General features: G+C 36.8%; 1 protein-coding gene across 2 annotated transcripts in view; it reads left to right on the top strand.

Moving 5' to 3' along the window:
• DYNC1I1 (dynein cytoplasmic 1 intermediate chain 1) overlaps nt 1-18,221 on the top strand; it is a 313,529-nt gene that overhangs the window by 293,316 nt on the left and 1,992 nt on the right. For both annotated transcript variants that reach the window (XM_030307990.1, XM_030307991.1), the window contains one exon: nt 2,098-2,223. In XM_030307990.1, coding sequence (XP_030163850.1) covers nt 2,098-2,223 — 126 coding nt within the window. The remainder of the gene's footprint in view (nt 1-2,097; nt 2,224-18,221) is intronic.

Here is an 18,221-nt window from a genome sequence, read left to right on the forward strand (position 1 = left end):
ATAGTTCATATTCACCTACCTGAGTATCACTCCACACAATGTAGTAATTTAGGCAGTAGATATCCTGTCTTTGCAATTAAAATGATTGAGCCTTAAAAAGTGTGACTATAACTGTGAAAGCAAAGTACAGAAGTAAGAGAGATAGAGTTCAATATATGGATTAGTTTTGTTATAGATTGATCAGCTGTTGAAGGGTCATTATGAGTAAAACTAATAAAATATATTTTATCATTTCCTTCATGCATTTGATACTTTTTTAGCACATATAATAGGCTGTGATAGTCTTTTTTTAACCATTTATAATATTTGAACTGAAGGTATTTTTAAATGGCTAAAATAGTATTTGTCCCAGTTTGCTATATTACTTAATTCCTAATAAATACGATTCTTTCAAATGTATTAGGCATAATTTAAAGTGTATCAGAAATCAGTTTATTTTGAATGATTAATTTTTAACATTCATATTGAGATTCAACATTTTTATTCAATTTTCGAGATTGTTCATTGATAAAATCTGATGTTGAACAGAGTTAGGTTTATAAAGTATGATCCTGTACGATCTCCCTAAATTATGGTGTTAAAAACTAACTCTGAAAACTGTATGGCTGAATCTCAGATTTGTTTTCTGAGCAGCGCACTAATAATAAAGCATATTGACAGAATTATGGCCCATCTAAATTCACATTGTTTTGGCCTTTGAAAGGTTTGGTTAAAAATTCAACCTCCTGCCAGCACAGCAGGCACCTTTATTGTAGAAATTGTGTATTTTTAAAAAAAATAAATGAGTTGGGGACTTTCGTTTTACATTTTTGCTCACAATTGACATACAGTGATTTAAGCAGGTAAAAGAATTTTTATTGATTTCAAGATTAAGTTTAAACATAGATTCTTACATATGATGGAGTTTTTATTGCTATTTTAAAGATAGGTATTGGGTCAATAATCTCACATAAACAGATGGTTTCAATTCCTTGAATAGCAGAACGCCGGGAGAGCTGAGGCACAGTACATCGAGTTTCCATCCTAAAACGACCTGTTTAGGAGACACAGGTCTTAAACAGTGGCATGAGATGATCTCTAGGGCCCTCCTTTCACTCTATTTTTTTCTTTTTGTTTCAACATTTACTCTTTTGCTTTTTAATGGCCTGTTGTCATTTCCCATTCCACGTTCTTGGAGAAGAAGCAGAGATGCGATCTTTACATCAGGTATAAAGTTCCAAACTTAAAGACAAGAGTTTACACAACTGTTGATACAGAGGGGTGGGCCCCCTAAAACGTCTTCCTAATACTACGGCTCTTGTCATAAATGCTGCAGGTTCCATTTCAGCACCTCAGTGTATTTCAATAATTAGTATGATAGTAATTATCAGCATTGGCAGGTTTCAGTGTTTGTTAAAGGACATGGAAGGCCTCTTCTACAAACAGGGGCTGCAGTCCATCAGGGTATCAGCCTGGGGACATCTCCAAACTTATAGAGTGCTTCGTCCATCCTGGTACTGACAGGAAGGGGGGAAATAGGAAAAAGGAAAAGAAAAAAAGAAAGAGGAGAATTTGAGGTTTTGAAGCTTTTCCACCTGCGCTTTTTGTCTTCTTCTGATCATCCCTTCCCTGATGAGGTTTTGAGGGATCAATACATATTTTTTCCCTGAAGACACACATTAATATGACCTTTATTCCACCATAAACCCCCTTCCTGCCTTTTATAGTATCCTTAATCTTGGTAAATCCTGAAATCTCTCTCTCCATCGATCCATAAATCATGACCTGATGGTGAAGTATCACATTTAGCTGCTGTGTTTGTATGTTGGATGTACACCCTGCATAATCCGGAGAAATATTTGTCACTCATTGCCCATTGACTGTGGAAAAAGACTCTCCCTCTTTTCCTTTTTTGTTAAAGTGTCTCTTCTCTACCCCTTAATTCAGTGGAGCATATGATTTAAGAACAATGAATCCTTTTACCCCTGCACAGGGACGTATATTACTTCATGCACATGAAGGCAGTGGTGACTCACCCAGTTAAACGTATCATGGTAAATTTGTGTATCTAAATTCATATTCAGAGATTCTTTATTGCTGTTGTAACCTCTTTGACAGGTCCCGACAGCAAGTGTGGCCATTGAAGGGGCTTCTGCCCTAAACCGTGTTCGTTGGGCTCAAGCCGGGAAAGAAGTTGCCGTTGGAGACTCAGAAGGCCGAATTTGGATCTACGATGTTGGAGAGGTACATATTTTTTGGTTTACAGGTTTGGGTGTTTTGTTTTTTGTTTTTTGTTTTTTTCTTTTTCCTTCTTTTCTTTTCCTTTTTCTTTCTTTTTTTTTTTTTTTTTTTTTTTTTTTTTTTTTTTTTTTTAACTTGTGTGTCTAAAGATCTAGTGAAATTATTGACATGACCTGTGGGCGACAAGAGTCCTCTCAAGTGCGTTTGCAAATTTCCATTGACTTCACTGGGAGTTTGGTAAGACTTCCTTAGGGCCTAATTTGGTCTTCTGTCTCCACACATGGGCCGCTTTAGTTAATGATCCAGGCTCGTTCAGAGAGCTATAGAATTCCCACCCATCCTGTGATAAAGCATGGCACTTCCCACCAATTTCACGAGAATGGAAAGTTTGTCCAATGCATCATGCTAGCATTGAATTTGGAATTTGTTAAACAAACAAAAAGTCCAGCTTTCATTTTGTTCACTTAAAGTGTATACTATTACTCTTTAGTTAAAATGTAGCCAATTAAAGAGGCTGAGGTTGTGCTCCCTTCACAGTATATATATTAAAGAAGCTGAAGTGAATCCGAATTTGTACTATTTTCATGATATTCAAAGTTATTCTACCAGATATATATCTCTGGTATAGCTACATTGTATTACATACATAATATGTTACATTATATATGAAGTATTCCTGAACATCATGGCACATATCAAAGAGCAAAAATCTATATCTTGTATTTCAGATAAATCTCTTTAAATTTTTATGCTATCTTTATTTAAATATTACATTATCAATCAATTGTACTTAAACGTATCTATTTTTACTAAATGGGAAAGTGTTGACAAAAGCTTTCATTTGCAATGAGGTTAAAGAATTTTTTCCTTAAAGACAAAGAAAATATTGAACTTTCAAGCAAAACAAAACAAGAGTGCTGTGTAATGCTATTCTGGTGTAATATGAATCTAGAATTTGCATTCCAGGGGGAAAATGTACCACATTTGTATGTATAACAGCCTGGATCTAGGAAGTACCCTGTGCCTGCCTGGTGGATGGGTTTAGCTGATCACACTGACAAGGTTCCATATGGTTTCATCAGTCGGCATTCTGTACATTTGGCAGAGTCCCGGATGGTTTGTCCTACACTGCAACGATTTATTATACACTACTGTATGTGGGGTTGATTATGTTGAAACGAACTAGGTGTTGTTGTCGTTGTTGCTGCTGCTGCTTTTAATTCAGCCAGAAAGAGAAACTGAAGGACTCTTGAGATGGGAATTTTCTATTTGGAGATGTGCACTGCTAAGTAAAACATTCAGAAACCTCTCAGCTTTACTGCATGTTATCTATTTCATTAGACACCTCCTTAACCACTCCTGATGCCACAAGCTGAGTCATCCCAACAGCAACAAAGACTCTGTTAATATTCATCCCCAGTGGTGAAGATACCAATGGTCTGGTGACTATTGACGTAGTTTGGAGTCTTTGGGAAAGAGAATACCTTCTGAATCAAAAACACTGCCAATGGTTTTATAGCAATGTTTTCTTCAATGATTATTCTTTATATTCAATGCATCTTTTGCACTGTCTTCATCAAAATAAAACTAAGCAACAACAAAAACCTTCTTCATTAGTTCATTTACTAAAAAATTAAAAAGCTAGCAAAGAAGAACATTAAAAAACAAGGGTTTTTTTTCTCTCTCTCTCTTTTGTTTATAACAAGTGTAATTGGGGAGAGAAATAGATGTGGAGGCATGCTCAGAGATGAAATGGCAGAAAGTAGATGAAATTTAAACTCTTTTCTCTACCTCCCTTGCTTGTTATACATAATGTCACTTAATCCTCTTAAGATCATATGCAACAGTAATGTTTTGTCCGAGAGGGATGGAAAGTAGAATAGTTTAACAATCTGGTCTGTTTCAAGAAAAGTTTTTGAAAAATCTTTACGTTGACCACAGATATTTTATATATATACATATATATATATATATATATGTATATATATACACACACATATATGTATTTGTTGTTATCTATATGTAACATATATGTATAATGTATATGCACATACATACATATATACATACACACAATCCCCATGCAATAAGAAAACACAATATGACATATATACAGAATGTTCTGTAATAAAGTGATTTTATAGCCTGTGGACAGAATTACTCAAATATGACTCATATTTTAGGAGCAAAAAATGATTTTGCAAAAGTTGCCTTGGCTGATATGTGGCTGCTAAAACTTCCTTCTAGGTTGCTATCATCATTTTGAAATTGTAAAGTGTTGTTATACTCATATTTCTACTATCGTAGTGGCAGGTCAGCCTGGTTTTCATTTTTGTATTATTGCTCTTACTTTCCTAAGTGATATTACAGACTATAGAAATGTCTGCAACTATAGACCAGTCTCGTCTATTGTCTGGAGTCTAGACAGGCTATAGAAAAATCTCTGTGACACATAATAGGCCAAACAATTTGTAGGGTTGTTTATCCCTACAAATTCACTACCCGGAAAAAAAAGGATATACTATTTTATTGAGAGTAGGTAATATTATATAATCTTCTAGTCCTTCCCTGAATGACCAAAAAAAATAAGGATAGGCTTATACATTTGAACAGTTTTTTTTTTCTGTATTGTTTAGTCAATACCCAAAGCAATCTATAGCTCAGAAAAACTCAGACTTAAGATAATTTTGTCTTCACTGTAGTTTTTTTTCCTAAGTATTTTTGAAAGGTATTTACAAATGTAGCTCATATTTGTTTCTTTGGAAAGATAAAGGGGAGAGGTCCTTTTCTCTTTGCTCATCTGTAATGCCTATTCTAAATCTCTGAAGGCCAACTCTATATACAGAGTCTCCATGTACTGAAAGGGAAGCGGACCTTAGCTGAAGTCCACTTCTGAGAGACGGTAGATCACTTCATGGGCAAATGCCGCCATTATTGTAATTACCGCTGTCTCGTTCACCAGTCTAGAACTGACAGAGCTTAGCTGTACTTACTAGAGAAGGGCACCCTCTAAACAGTGTGTCCTCAGCCTTCCAAATCACCTAAACTGCAGAAAGCCAGACAGAGTGTCTTCACAGCAAACTGGCCCCATTTAGAATTTGAGGTCAAATCTAAGGCTCGTGCATGGGTGACAAGAGGGAAGGGGTTTGAGCAGGAAGTGATTTAAAAAGGGGAAAATATAGAGAGAAAGAAAACATATGGCATTGAGGATCAAATTGCTAGTAGACTGTGCTACCATTATCTGTATTCAGAATTGGTCCTCTGGTCCCCATTAAAACTGAACCCCTCACCAGGGTCATGCTGGCCTTTGGATGGAAAATCTTGCTTTATGGAACCCTCTCAGAAAGAAGATGAAACACTTTTAAATAAGCCTTATAATACAATCTGCACAAGAAAGTAAATGGTAGTTTCTAGAGTATGCTTTGTTGATCCATTTTCTTTGAGACCTCAGTACACTGAATAGGTGTCTGTCTGCAGGAAGACACCTCACGTCCATTTCTCCCTGGTTGATTTGAGGAGAGGGGAGGGGGCAGCAGGCTCCCTCTCACCAAGGTCCTATTCCGAGAGTGAGGCTGGCTTCCTGCTTCCTGCTTGGGTTACCTGTGCAGTCTCACAGGTGCTGTGCATAGAGGTTCCTTCAGCTTGGCTTCATGCTTGGCTGTCACCGTCTTGCAACCATTCAGAAATTTTTCAACAAGGCACCCCACATTTTCATGTTTGCACCCCCCCTGCAAAATTATGTAGCCAGTCTTGCCACAAGAGTATTGTTCTTAATTCTACTCATGATGCAAATCAGAAATGAAAAATTATGGCCTTGACCTAGACTGTTAGGAAAAAGGAGAAGTCTTTAGAAAGGTGGTCATTTATAGCACATGTTGTATGATCTTATTATTACTTATGTCTTAAGACTATTTAAAAATGTTGAATGGAATAGCAAAGGCTGTAGATTATAAACATCATGAGGCCCAGAAGAACAGAGCTGAAACCGTATGGATATTCTCATTCACTCCCCATACCCTTGTTTTGATCATACCGTAATTTTAACCGAAAGTATAATAGAGTTTGGGGAAAAGATCCCTATGATGCCTACTATGATTTGGAGTGGAGAGGGACAGCCTTTCTCTGTCACTTAATTGTCACACCATCATCAAGTACTGCCTGATAAGAGACTTCTGTGACTACCAGTGGAGATGTCCCCATTCAAGTCTAGGTAGACCTGCTTCCTCTGAGACCTGATGCCCAACCAGAAGAGCCATGCAGAAAGGGACTTGGGTGCCACCGGTGGTTAACAACCGTCTGCCTCATCTCCTGTCCCAGCTGAGGCTGCAGCTGCCACCGGGAGTCTCAGCACATGATCATGCCCTCTTCTATTATGTACAATTATCTTCCATGACTTTTAAGATGATGGCAGAGAGAAATGGCCCGAATCCAGATTTGCTGATGCAATTTATTATGAACTTCTGAAGGGGTAAACAGAGGATTGTGTATGAGCTCACTGAAATCAGCAGATTGAGTATGTCCATCTGCCCCCTACCCCCTTTTTTCCTTTTTGTTGCATTTAAATGGCTAAGGTATGAGTAATATCTTGGGATATATGACTAATGAGGTAAAGTATAAAACAGCAGTGTTTTCAGGTAGGCCACATGATGCTTTGTTTATATAGCACACATTTTTGGTTGTTTGATTTTAGCATTGTAGCTGGAAAATATACTGCACACATTTATTTTCACAGACAGGGGTCTATTTTCTTTGCGGAGCAGGTGCTCAACTCCCATTAGCATAAATGGAAGTTATGTGAATTCAGTGAAAGACAGAGAAGATCCCTTTTATTATTTGGCTATAATTTTTATTCTGTTTGTGCATCTTAAAAGTTATTAAAATAGACAGTGCTTGCATGCACCATTTAAATTTTCTAAAATGTAAAGTTAAAGATGAGCCTCGCTCTTGAATAAGTTTTGAGGATCTTTCTCTTCAAACTGTGGGATGCAGTCTGTTTGTTGTGAAGCTGTATGATCCCATTCAATTAACTGAAACGCGGAGAAGATAACAAGTCATAAGTTAACTCCAAATATAACCTGAAAACACTGTGTGTATGCCGCTTCAGAATACACCCAAAGAGGACTGTTAATCATTGTTGGATTTTTTAAATGATGTGTGAACACACATATTCTAAAGAATTAAAAATAAGAATTACCCACCACCATGGCTCCTTTACTGAAGAGCAAGCTTTTATGTATGTATGTGTGTGTGTGTGTGTGTGTGTGTGTGTGTATATATATACATACATATATATATGAAGCTGATTTTAATAGTACATGGGCCAGTGAGTATAGAATTATTCACGTGTCCTGATGATTGATAGTCAGCCTATCTACCTGTCTGTCTTGCAGATGTGTTTTATAGAAAGCCCGTTGCTATTGTTAATGCTTCAGTGCTGTCACATAGATGGGCTGTCATAAATATCCCCTAACAACTATGTTTGCTGCTTATCTGAATTAGTTAGAATGCTGTTTGCAGCTCCAGTTTTAAAAAAAGCAGTTTATTCTCCACCTCCTGTTATTTCTTTTTCCATTAACCTCTTCCAGGGAAGATTTTGTTTTCAGTTGTGGTAAACACACATAAGTTTCAAATCCCTGATTATATTTCTACAATAGCCAAATGATAAGATTCCAAAGTCATTTTCAGCTTACAGCAGAACTTGAAAAATAAAACGGCAACTTAAAAACAAACTTGGAGACGAATAAATCTGTGCACCCTTAGCTATTATTGGTTTGGTATCCCACGCACTAATTACCTAAGGAAACATGAATTCATCTTTGCATTTTAACCCTGAACTTTGACGGCATTTCAAATCGCTTGTTTCATACGACTCTTTGGGGGCTGAAAGAATAGCAGTCATTTTATTACAGATTTCAATAAATACAGTAAATTGGACATTTGTTAATATATTACAAGGGTCTTACAAAATTCTTGGAAAGGAAAACTGCAGGTGAATAGGAGAGATTAAATGTACCTGCACGATTTAAATCTTCATCTGAGTGCATTTTAAAGCTCAAATGAAAAATTGGGATGACAGTTTATTTGGGATCCCGACAGGAAAAATGGCCTGTGAAATACACTTCAGAATGGTAGTCCAGGTGTAATGTCCAGGGACTATTAAAAAGTGCCTCAAACAGTTTCCGTAGCCCGCTAGCACAGGGATAAAAGAAAGCGATTCGATCAGCCATCTCTCTTGCACCTAAAATATCAGTTCAGTTATAGAGGCATCTGAGAAACTGGAAGTGCTGAGAGTGCGAAAGAATTTGAGTGACGCAAAATAAATACAATACGTTTCTGGTTTGTAAGTGGATTACACTTAGTCGATAATTGTTTGCTTTGTGGAACTACTTTGTGTTTGCCAGTAGGACAGGGCCTAGGTCAATTTTCCACAAGAAGTGTGTGCCCTGAATATAAATAATCCCCGCTCCGTGGGGAAGGGGTGTGCAGAACACGAAATACGAAGTTTAACTGAGATTTCGGGGTTAATTCAAATAAGAGTCCCATAATGAAAAAGAACTGGATTTGAAATCAGTTCATTTAATGATGGTGCTTTATGAAGGCTATTATCCCCCGCTGATGACGAAGCTGAGAGCATGGCTGAGCCTCCAGAAGAGAGAGGGAGCTGGGCTCGGGTTACGAAGGTCCAGTTATAATCACCCCAAACACTTGTGTTTCTCATTACGTGAGTGTGGCCACAAGTTGCTAGATTCTTGAAGGTCTTTGCAAGTCCTGGCTTATTCTTCAGTGAATAAACAATATTATTTTCTTTAGCTGATGCCAAACACTTCTTCTGATATCCCTCCACGGAGAAGAAAGGACTTTGGCGTAAGTTATTCTGTGGTGCCAAACCTCCAGATAAAAACTGAAAATCCAAATACTTAGTTCTGTCGACAATATCTAGATATTCGATGACATAGAAACAAAGCATTGGGATTTTCAATGGGACTTTTCAGTTTTTACCTGAATTTTTAATTGCCATAGCCACAACGCTGTGCAGTTAAGTCAAAAAACACCAAGGCATATCCGTATGAGCAGATTTGGGGTGCTAATAAATATAATTACATAAAATAAGCTACTTTGAAGTAATATGTTAATTCATTTTCTTGTCATAATAAATTACATGTATTTGAAATAAAATAATTTGGTTAAAATGTAAGATTGTAATTTTAATATTAACTTGATTTCTTCTAGGAAAAGTGCTTAATTGAAAAAGGAAAAAGAAAAAGCACTATTAATTCCAATTAATGTTATAATTACTCATCTTATAGTGAATGTAGTAGTCATGGTTTTCATTTTGATAATTATATATGTAAAAGACTGTAATTAAACTAATTATTATATAAATAGTATGCTTATTCAGGTACATTAATTTATAAAAATGAATTTATAGGATTAATATCTTTTCAATCTACTTTTTCTCTGGATTGATAAGAAAACACTTAACGACTTTTATGTATTATGGAGAAGTTGATTTGATGAAAAGAAAACCCTAATATCTAACTTTATAAAAACCAAATTAATGTGTGCATACTAATTTGCAATATTCAATGAAACTCATATATTCCCATTTTGGTGATAAATGGCCTATGAATATAAACCTTCTGCAACAAGTACCAGTTTGTATAATTAATCATCTTTATGATTCTTCTGTGATTTCAAACTGTCATCTTCAATAGCAGTTTGGATCTTGAAGCAGTCATTAATTATAGTGTTAAATTTTTTCATGGCTGACAAAATTGTTTAGTTTTAGAATTTCAAAACTGCTAAATTTTATCTTGAAAAATTACTGCTTAGAACAGTAGCCTCAAATCACAGCTTAGACCAGCCGAGCATGAAGCGGCTCCAATCATCTGTGAGGCTAGATTAACACTGGCCTGGATGGAAATGGAGAGTTGTTTGTTTCTTACAGGAGTACAGGTGTTACTATTGGTGCATCTAAGATACGTTAGGAAATCAAGTACCTGCCTATGCGTGTTTATGTGTAAATATTTATATGTTATATAGGTGGGACTTGCAAAGTGAGGGAGTGAATCATTCTATTCTAATTTCAAAGAAGGTTTGCATGGATTTCTGAGAATGTCAGCTATCAGAACATCTTCTCCATTTTAAAACATGAATTATTTATCATTTAGGAAATATCAAAGCTTAACATTGTTGAAGAAATTTTGCACCCTTCCTTTTTAGGGTAGCAGATAAAACTGATCAGTGGTCCATTCCCTAAGATCTTTCTCCCTCATGGCCAGCTAATAGTTTCTCAATATGTAGATGAAATATTTCATTTTTATTTATCTTAACATTAAGGAACCTTTGGTAAAAAAGTGAACGTGTTCTAGTAGCCTCAAAACCAGCCACCCTTTTGATTTAGATTTTTCTTTTTGTTTCAGTTTGGCAGCCCTCCTTAGGTTAATCACATTCCTCAGTAAGGTTTTTCTAATGTTTAGAGTGGCATGTCCACAGAAACATACACAAAGTAGATACTTAACAATTAATTGTCTATTTGAGTGGGATAGCCCAGCCTTGCACAGTGCCTGGCACATAACAGGCACTCTATAAATATTTGGGTGAATGTTTCACACGTGAAAGTTGAAGGTTAAGGGAAAGCTTAATTGTGTGAAGCATTCAGAATGCAGCCTCCAAGTTGGCTATCGACTGATGGACAGGAAAAATAATCCATTTAACTATGTTTGCACTGAGAAGGATATATAGAAAACATTTTAAAAAGAGGGCTTGTCCTTCTTCCCCAATCTCTATCCCACTCCCCCGCCCTCTTGTGCTTTTAAAAGTGAGCGATTGGCCACTAGTGTAATGAGAGCCTAACAGCTGATTCAAATAGTTGTCAAACCACTGGAAAAACGCTTCCTTTTCATTGTGCTTTTTTTGGACACTATAGATATGGTAAATCATGAACTACATTATAAAAATACCTCTTTTATGCCCAAACATTCAGTAGGAGGGAATGACATTTCTTTTATTACCTCGGTAAATGTTTCTAAGGTGTTTAGCAATAAGCTTTCTTTTTGTCAAAACTGCTTAGATGCAGTGGTTGCTAGGAATTTACTAGAAAACCTATAGTTAATAATATCAGGAAGAGAAAGGATATATGTTTAGTCAGCTAATATGACAGACTAGCTTGAGTAGCCCATGCTTTTTTCATTTCCCTGTCATTTTCTTGATCTTTTCTGTTCTAGAAAAAGAGTGGTAATTGAAGTTTTAAAAGTTTATTTTCCATTATTGACCATCAGCCAATGTTTTTAGCACTTTTTCCATCTTTTGGACAGAGGAATAGATTGTTCCAAATAATAGAAAAAAATAATGCTTAAGAGATTTCTCAAGAAAAAAGGGTGAGATTTTAATACAAATGTGAACAAGGTCGTCCGTAGACCTTAGTAAATTAACTCTTTCTTCTTCAGCTGTGTGATTCTCTTCCCTCTCTGCAGGTAAAAACTCCAGAATTTTGTCATGCTTCCTATAATGTGAAATTTTAACATGAAGAAGTGTTTATTTTTTAAGAATAGTGTTGCTTCCTTCCTTCCATGGTTGCTGACTTATTGAAATTGATATAGACCCATATTTATTACTATTTACCTTTGATTTTATGTCTCGTCCTTCTTTCCTTAATTGGGTGGTAATGGATTTTTTTTTTTAAAGTAGTGTTCTAACCTGCTATAAAAATCAACCACCCATTTAAAGATACTAGAGAAGAGAACTTTGGCAGAGAGATCTCAAGCTTCATGGGTGGATGAGGGGTCCCTTAGAATAGGATTTTATGATAAAATAAATTCTTTCTTTCTTCACCAAAAATAGCCAAATAATCATCAGATTACTCTAGGTTTGCATGCTGCTAAATTTTACAGAAATTTTAACCTACTGACCGGGAACAGCAGATGCTACAGAATGGAGACTAATGTAACTTCTACTTTCTGGCCTTCCCTAAAAGTGCTGTAAATACTAAGTTACCACACAGACTATCTTTTTGTGGTGGAATACTGCAGTGTATTTACCCCTTCTGTATACTGCATTCTGGCTTGGAATTTTGGTCCGTGGTTTCATCCGTTGTTACCAGTGATGCTAGACTCCCCCAAGAGTTAAATACAGTGGAGCTTGTATTTATGTGAAGCGAGTAAGCTTGGTCTTTCCAGCGGCTGTTTCATTGCATATTACCTCCCACTTTGCTTCCCTCTGTGTGTGTGGCAAGGGGAATTGTCCTAAGAAATATCGGCTTCCTCTGAACACAAACGTGTTACCAGTAAATCCACAATCTCCTGAATTGGGGTGCCGTTAATAATTGCACTTTTAAAAAACCTTTTAAAGCTTAGAGGGGTTTAGTCTCTGTGGAAACCCACATTCGCTTCCACGGTCTCTGTAAATGCATTAAAAACAACAAAAAACCAATGCATATTAAAGTGAAAAGGTAATTTGCAAGATATCTTTTTAACAGAAAACTTTAATTTTGGGGTTCATACAGAAGTTGTCATTTATCTGTTCAGAATCGATGGCTAACATAATCGTCCCAGGCTTTTTTATAGTGACTCCATTTAATTAAAAGATTACAAAGATGCTGATGAACCACGCATCGATGGAATACTTGTCCCCAAACTTGGAGGCCTACTCATTTTCATTTGTTTGCCATGCTTAATGTGTCTGAGAAACCAAACTGAAATTATGAAATAGCTTTCTGTCTTAATTGTCCAAGATTTTTAAAAATTAACCTACTTTTATATAAGCAATGCTCGAGACATATTTTTACCATAAAAAATTCAGCATTGAGCTGGTAGGAGTTACTGCAGATAATGCAGCTTTTTCAAATCAGCTGCCAGGTACTATAAACCCCTTAAAATTACTAACAAATGAGGGAGGCTTGACTGTGGACTGTTCAAAATTGTTAGCCATGTGCTTATAAAAAGGGACACATGAATGATATTTAACCCTGGTCATAAAAAGCCATTTGATTTTTATAACAGCGTGTTCAGTGGTTACAAAGCTTTATAACTTGAGCTAAAAATGTAGAATCCCACTGTAGAAAGTGCCATAACAAGGACAGAGCTAGGGGAAGCTGGATTGGCATACCTGAGAAATTAAAAATATGCATGTATATGTAGACATATCTGTGGATGTGTATATTTACAAGGAGTAATTATACTTTAAGTTTGATTTTTTAAATGAGCAATAAAAAGTACTCTGACAGAATTTTTCTTGTGATCTGAAAGAACCCTTTCCTCATATCCAGCTCATGAACTTTAGGTATTATTAAAAGTATGACTATTTAGGAAAGTATTTGTGTGGGTTTTCAAGAAATCAAATGTAATAAAAATAAGGTATATTTCTAAAAAGAAATGCAGCTCTATACAGGTGAGAAGAAGGAAATGGAAGAAAGAAAAGGAAAGGAGCAAAAATTACCTCCCCCAAATGGAAAAGAGAATAAGCATGAAGGAAAAATAGGGAAAAAAACATCATTTCCTCCAGTTTCATAATGTGCCAAGCACTGTGCTAAACCCATTATATCTGGCAGTGGAGGCGGTGTGCATGTGTCTTATTTAATATTCGCAACACTCCTAGGAGATGGGTCTCAAAATTCCTTTCTCACAAATGAGGAAGTTAAGATCGGAGACGTTAAAACAGCCTTCATACGGACATACTGCAAGTAAGTGGCAAAGCAGGGAAAGAAACTGTGATCTGGCTGATACTGGAGGTGGAAAAAGTCAACCTTGGCTCCATTCTCAAAATGTAGTTATTCTGCAATCTTTGCCTGTCTTTAAGTGCACCAGAAACCCAGGCCAGACACCTAGTTTTTGGGGGGACGGGCTGGGGCAGCATCCAGAGGTGCCCTCTCTTCCGTTCAGGCAGACAGGAGGGGCAGATCCATCAAACAGCTTCAGAAGTAGGGAGTCGAGGGGACTAAAATGATCAACTTCCATAAAATTTCCACAGCTTTTACACTTTTGCTTTTTATTTTTGACCTTTTATCTTCTAAGAATCTTAGAAGATTAAATACAGTCTTTAGACTCTTTTAGCAGGTGATTCAAAACACTTACTTGCCTGCCATTCTGCCAGGAAGCTGGCATTTCCTAAAGGGGCGAGGCTCCTGATTGGCCCATTCTACCGTGTGAAAGTTAGGCGATCTTAGCAAATCATTTAGCTCCCTGGTCTTCTATTTCCTACCTGTTAAAAGAGGTCCATGCCTTGTTCCTTAATGTCCTCACATAGTAAACATCAGAATTATTTTTTTTTTTAATTTTTTTTTTCAACGTTTATTTATTTTTGGGACAGAGAGAGACAGAGCATGAACGGGCGAGGGGCAGAGAGAGAGGGAGACACAGAATCGGAAGCAGGCTCCAGGCTCTGAGCCATCAGCCCAGAGCCCGACGCGGGGCTCGAACTCACGGACCGCGAGATCGTGACCTGGCTGAAGTCGGACGCTTAACCGACTGCGCCACCCAGGCGCCCCAAACATCAGAATTATTTTAAGAAAATAAAAACAAAACCACAAAAATGCTATTGAATCGATATGCATGCCATTTACATATATCATTTGGAAGAACGTGTTCAATCTGAGTGACAGTTTAAAGAGAAAGAATGCATGACTATTCCATGAAGAACTCATGGTATTTTCTTCACTTAGATTACCTCTCTCATCCTCTTCACATCTCTGTTGATAAATGGGTCAGACACTATCATCCCCATTTTACAATTGAGGCAATGAGAGGTTAAGTGCCTGACCATTGCCAGTAACCAAGATGAGAACGGGACTTAAGTCTCCTGTCCAAATCTGAGCTCCATTTTACCTCCTCCTTATGGCCAAATTGCTACCTCAGAAACTATCTATGTTCTTAGTTCCCTCGGTTGTAAAAATAGGCTCATATCATATCTATACAAGGTCATCACCCTTAGAGGGAAGATTTTATCATCTCGGGAATTAGAGCCATGAGTGCTTGTGGCATAAAAATGCTTTATACATTTCACAAAAAAATTAGAGAAGTCTTCTAGTAGGGGGTGTGAATGGGCTTGTTGGGTGCACCTTGTACATGAAGCACTGGGAAAATCTGAATCATCCCTGACCTAGGATGTGGACTTTGGCAGATGAATCTGAAGGCAGAAAATGTTTCCAGATCCACTGTGGTTCAGTACAATACTGGAAGAATTTTTACAAATCCTTCTTTATGGTATTCCCTTGATATAACAATGGGCCATTTCCTTCACAGTGCTTTTTTTCTTTTAATTAAAATTATTCATCATGATGAAAAACTTGTGACTATTTTTCCTATCACGAAATAGAGATTGTTCAAAAATTATTCTAAACTGTTTTTTTCAAGTGGAAAACAAACCCACAGTGATGCTCTAGGTTTAGCCTTTAATGCCTTGATGGAAACTTAAAGAGATGCTGAAGCCTTGTCATTAACATGCCATTTGCTTTCCTGCTACTTACTTGACACACAACACACACTGGGACATGTTACGGTTGTCACTGTAAGAAAATAAATTTTAGGCTATGCATGTTTTGAATGTCAGTGAAGTTAAAAAAACAAAACAAAACAAAAAAACAACAAAAAAAACCCCACCTGTGCCAGTATTCACACATTTTGACCTAAGAAAATATTATTCACTGCTGTATCTTTAATCCTTAGCACAGTGCCAGGCATAGAGTTGGTCCTCAGTCCATGCTGATTGAATGCGTTTGTGTTCTGGTTAGAAGAACATGAGAGCAGTCTTACTCTTTAAGAAACATGAACAAAGAATTTTCCTACTTAATGATTAGGGTATTACTGGATTAAAGATATCCTAGAGAAAGTCTGAAATGAATTTTTGCTCTTGAGCCTCCAGCTATTTGTTTTTTGTTTGTTTGTTTAAGTTTATTTATTTATTTGGAGAGGGAGAGGGAGAGAGAGAATCCCAAGCAGGCTCCATACTGTCCGCACAAAGCCTGACACAGGTCTCGATCTCACGAACCATGAGATCATGACTCGAGCTGAAACCAAGAGTTGGACGCTTAACCGACTGAGCCACCCAGGTGCCCCCTTTCCAGCCATTTCTAATCAGAGAGAACCAGGTTAGAAAAGCCAGGAACCGCCAAGGATAAGAGGGACAGTTCTGTCCAAATGGATGCTGGTTACAGCTGCAGATGTAAAATGAAAGGATTGGTCTTCTTGTTTGTTAGGACCACTGTTTGATCTTACCTACAAGTAATTCAAATGCCAAAAATTGTTACTTTGGGTGTGGAAACAGCCTGTGAATGCACGTTCACACATTCAAGCTAAGATTATTCTTAAAGTGCTTCCTGACAGTGATACTTAATTCTAAAAACGGGGCAGTGTGCAGTTCACCTTCTAAATCTAACATTACAGTCATCGTGGCTTATTTTTATAGTCAACTAAATGAGAAAGTGTAATAGGATGAGGTAGGTAAATTTAAGTTTCTAGAAGCTGTTGTGTTTGCACTGTGTGTGACTCTGGAATGTTTTTTGTTGTGGTTTTGTGTTTTGTGAACCAAAGCAAACTAACATTTTTGTGAAGTTTATGGTATTCTAGACAGAAAAATACTTGGCAGGATTTTTTTTTAAACTTCTAATATTTCCAACCTAAATGGAACTTTCACAGATCAAAGAGAGGACAAGATATGTTAGAATACTATTAACGCTTTTGTGAGGGCAAACCTGTATTTTTAAGGACAGGTGTTGGTATTCTAGTACTATTATTCCCACCCCTGGGGAAAAGCTCAAATGTAGTTCCATTGTAGAGTATTTTTGTTCCTTTATTAGAAACATTTAAATCTGATAAAATTCACTTTCAACCAGTTAGATGTGCAACTTAAACGTCATAAATGATACTCAGTTCTGTCTCAAACTGTATCTGGGCATATATTCAAACCTTAATGGCTCACAGTCTTTTTTTTTTTTTTTTTTTAAATTTCTTTTTTTTCAATGTTTATTTATTTTTGGGACAGAGAGAGACAGAGCATGAACGGGGGAGGGGCAGAGAGAGAGGGAGACACAGAATCGGAAACAGCCTCCAGGCTCTGAGCCATCAGCCCAGAGCCTGACGCGGGGCTCGAACTCACGGACCGCGAGATCGTGACCTGGCTGAAGTCGGACGCTTAACCGACTGCGCCACCCAGGCGCCCCACACAGTCTTAATTAATATCGTTTCTTAATGGCCTTGCCATTACTACTGAATGAAACTATGTGAAACATATTTACCTGTTTTCTTATTTTAGCGTATAGTTTCTATATATTGCTATCAATAAAACATTATGCATGGCATCATATGTTAACTTGTACCGTTTCAACCAAGAATATACTGTTACGTTAAGGAGCCAAACTCCTAGAGCAATGTACTCTATTATATATTGTATAATGTATTATTAGTGAGGACTGCTTTTTTCCAGGACTTAAAGTTATATGAAATTATGAGGTGCCTTAGCTAGAGTTTCATTATCCCTTATGTATTGGAAAAAGTCATAATCATGTTATCATGATTGGCTTTGTCTCTTCCTAGGCTTTAGTTTTGTGGTTCTTTTTGGGAGGACTTGTTAGGAGTTGGAGGAGAGAAAGGAAGTAGTGAACCTATTCTTTCATATAAATATGATACCAACCCTTTGCTGCTCAGGCTTTTTGTTAGCTCTTTTGTAGTGGCATTTGAAGTTTGAAGGCCTCATTTCCCCAGTACGGTATTTTCTAAAATTGAAGAGAAAAATGAAGATTGGTGGAACCTAGGAAAAGAGCTCAAAGTAGGGAAAATGGACTGAGCAAAGGGGGTAACAGTGTCATTCGATACTATTGTGAACTTATGTCATTGCCTAAGAAGAAATTTGAATTCATTTCAATAACTAGGGAAGTAACCATTCAAAACTCATTCATATGACTAAATGAGAATTCTTATTGGTACTGCATTTCTCAAAATCAGTAGAACTTATTCCCCTACCTGTATATCATTTCCAGAATTATATTACTGAAACATTTAAACCTCAGT

This window comes from Lynx canadensis, chromosome A2, assembly GCF_007474595.2.
Source record: "Lynx canadensis isolate LIC74 chromosome A2, mLynCan4.pri.v2, whole genome shotgun sequence".
Taxonomy (NCBI): domain Eukaryota; kingdom Metazoa; phylum Chordata; class Mammalia; order Carnivora; family Felidae; genus Lynx; species Lynx canadensis.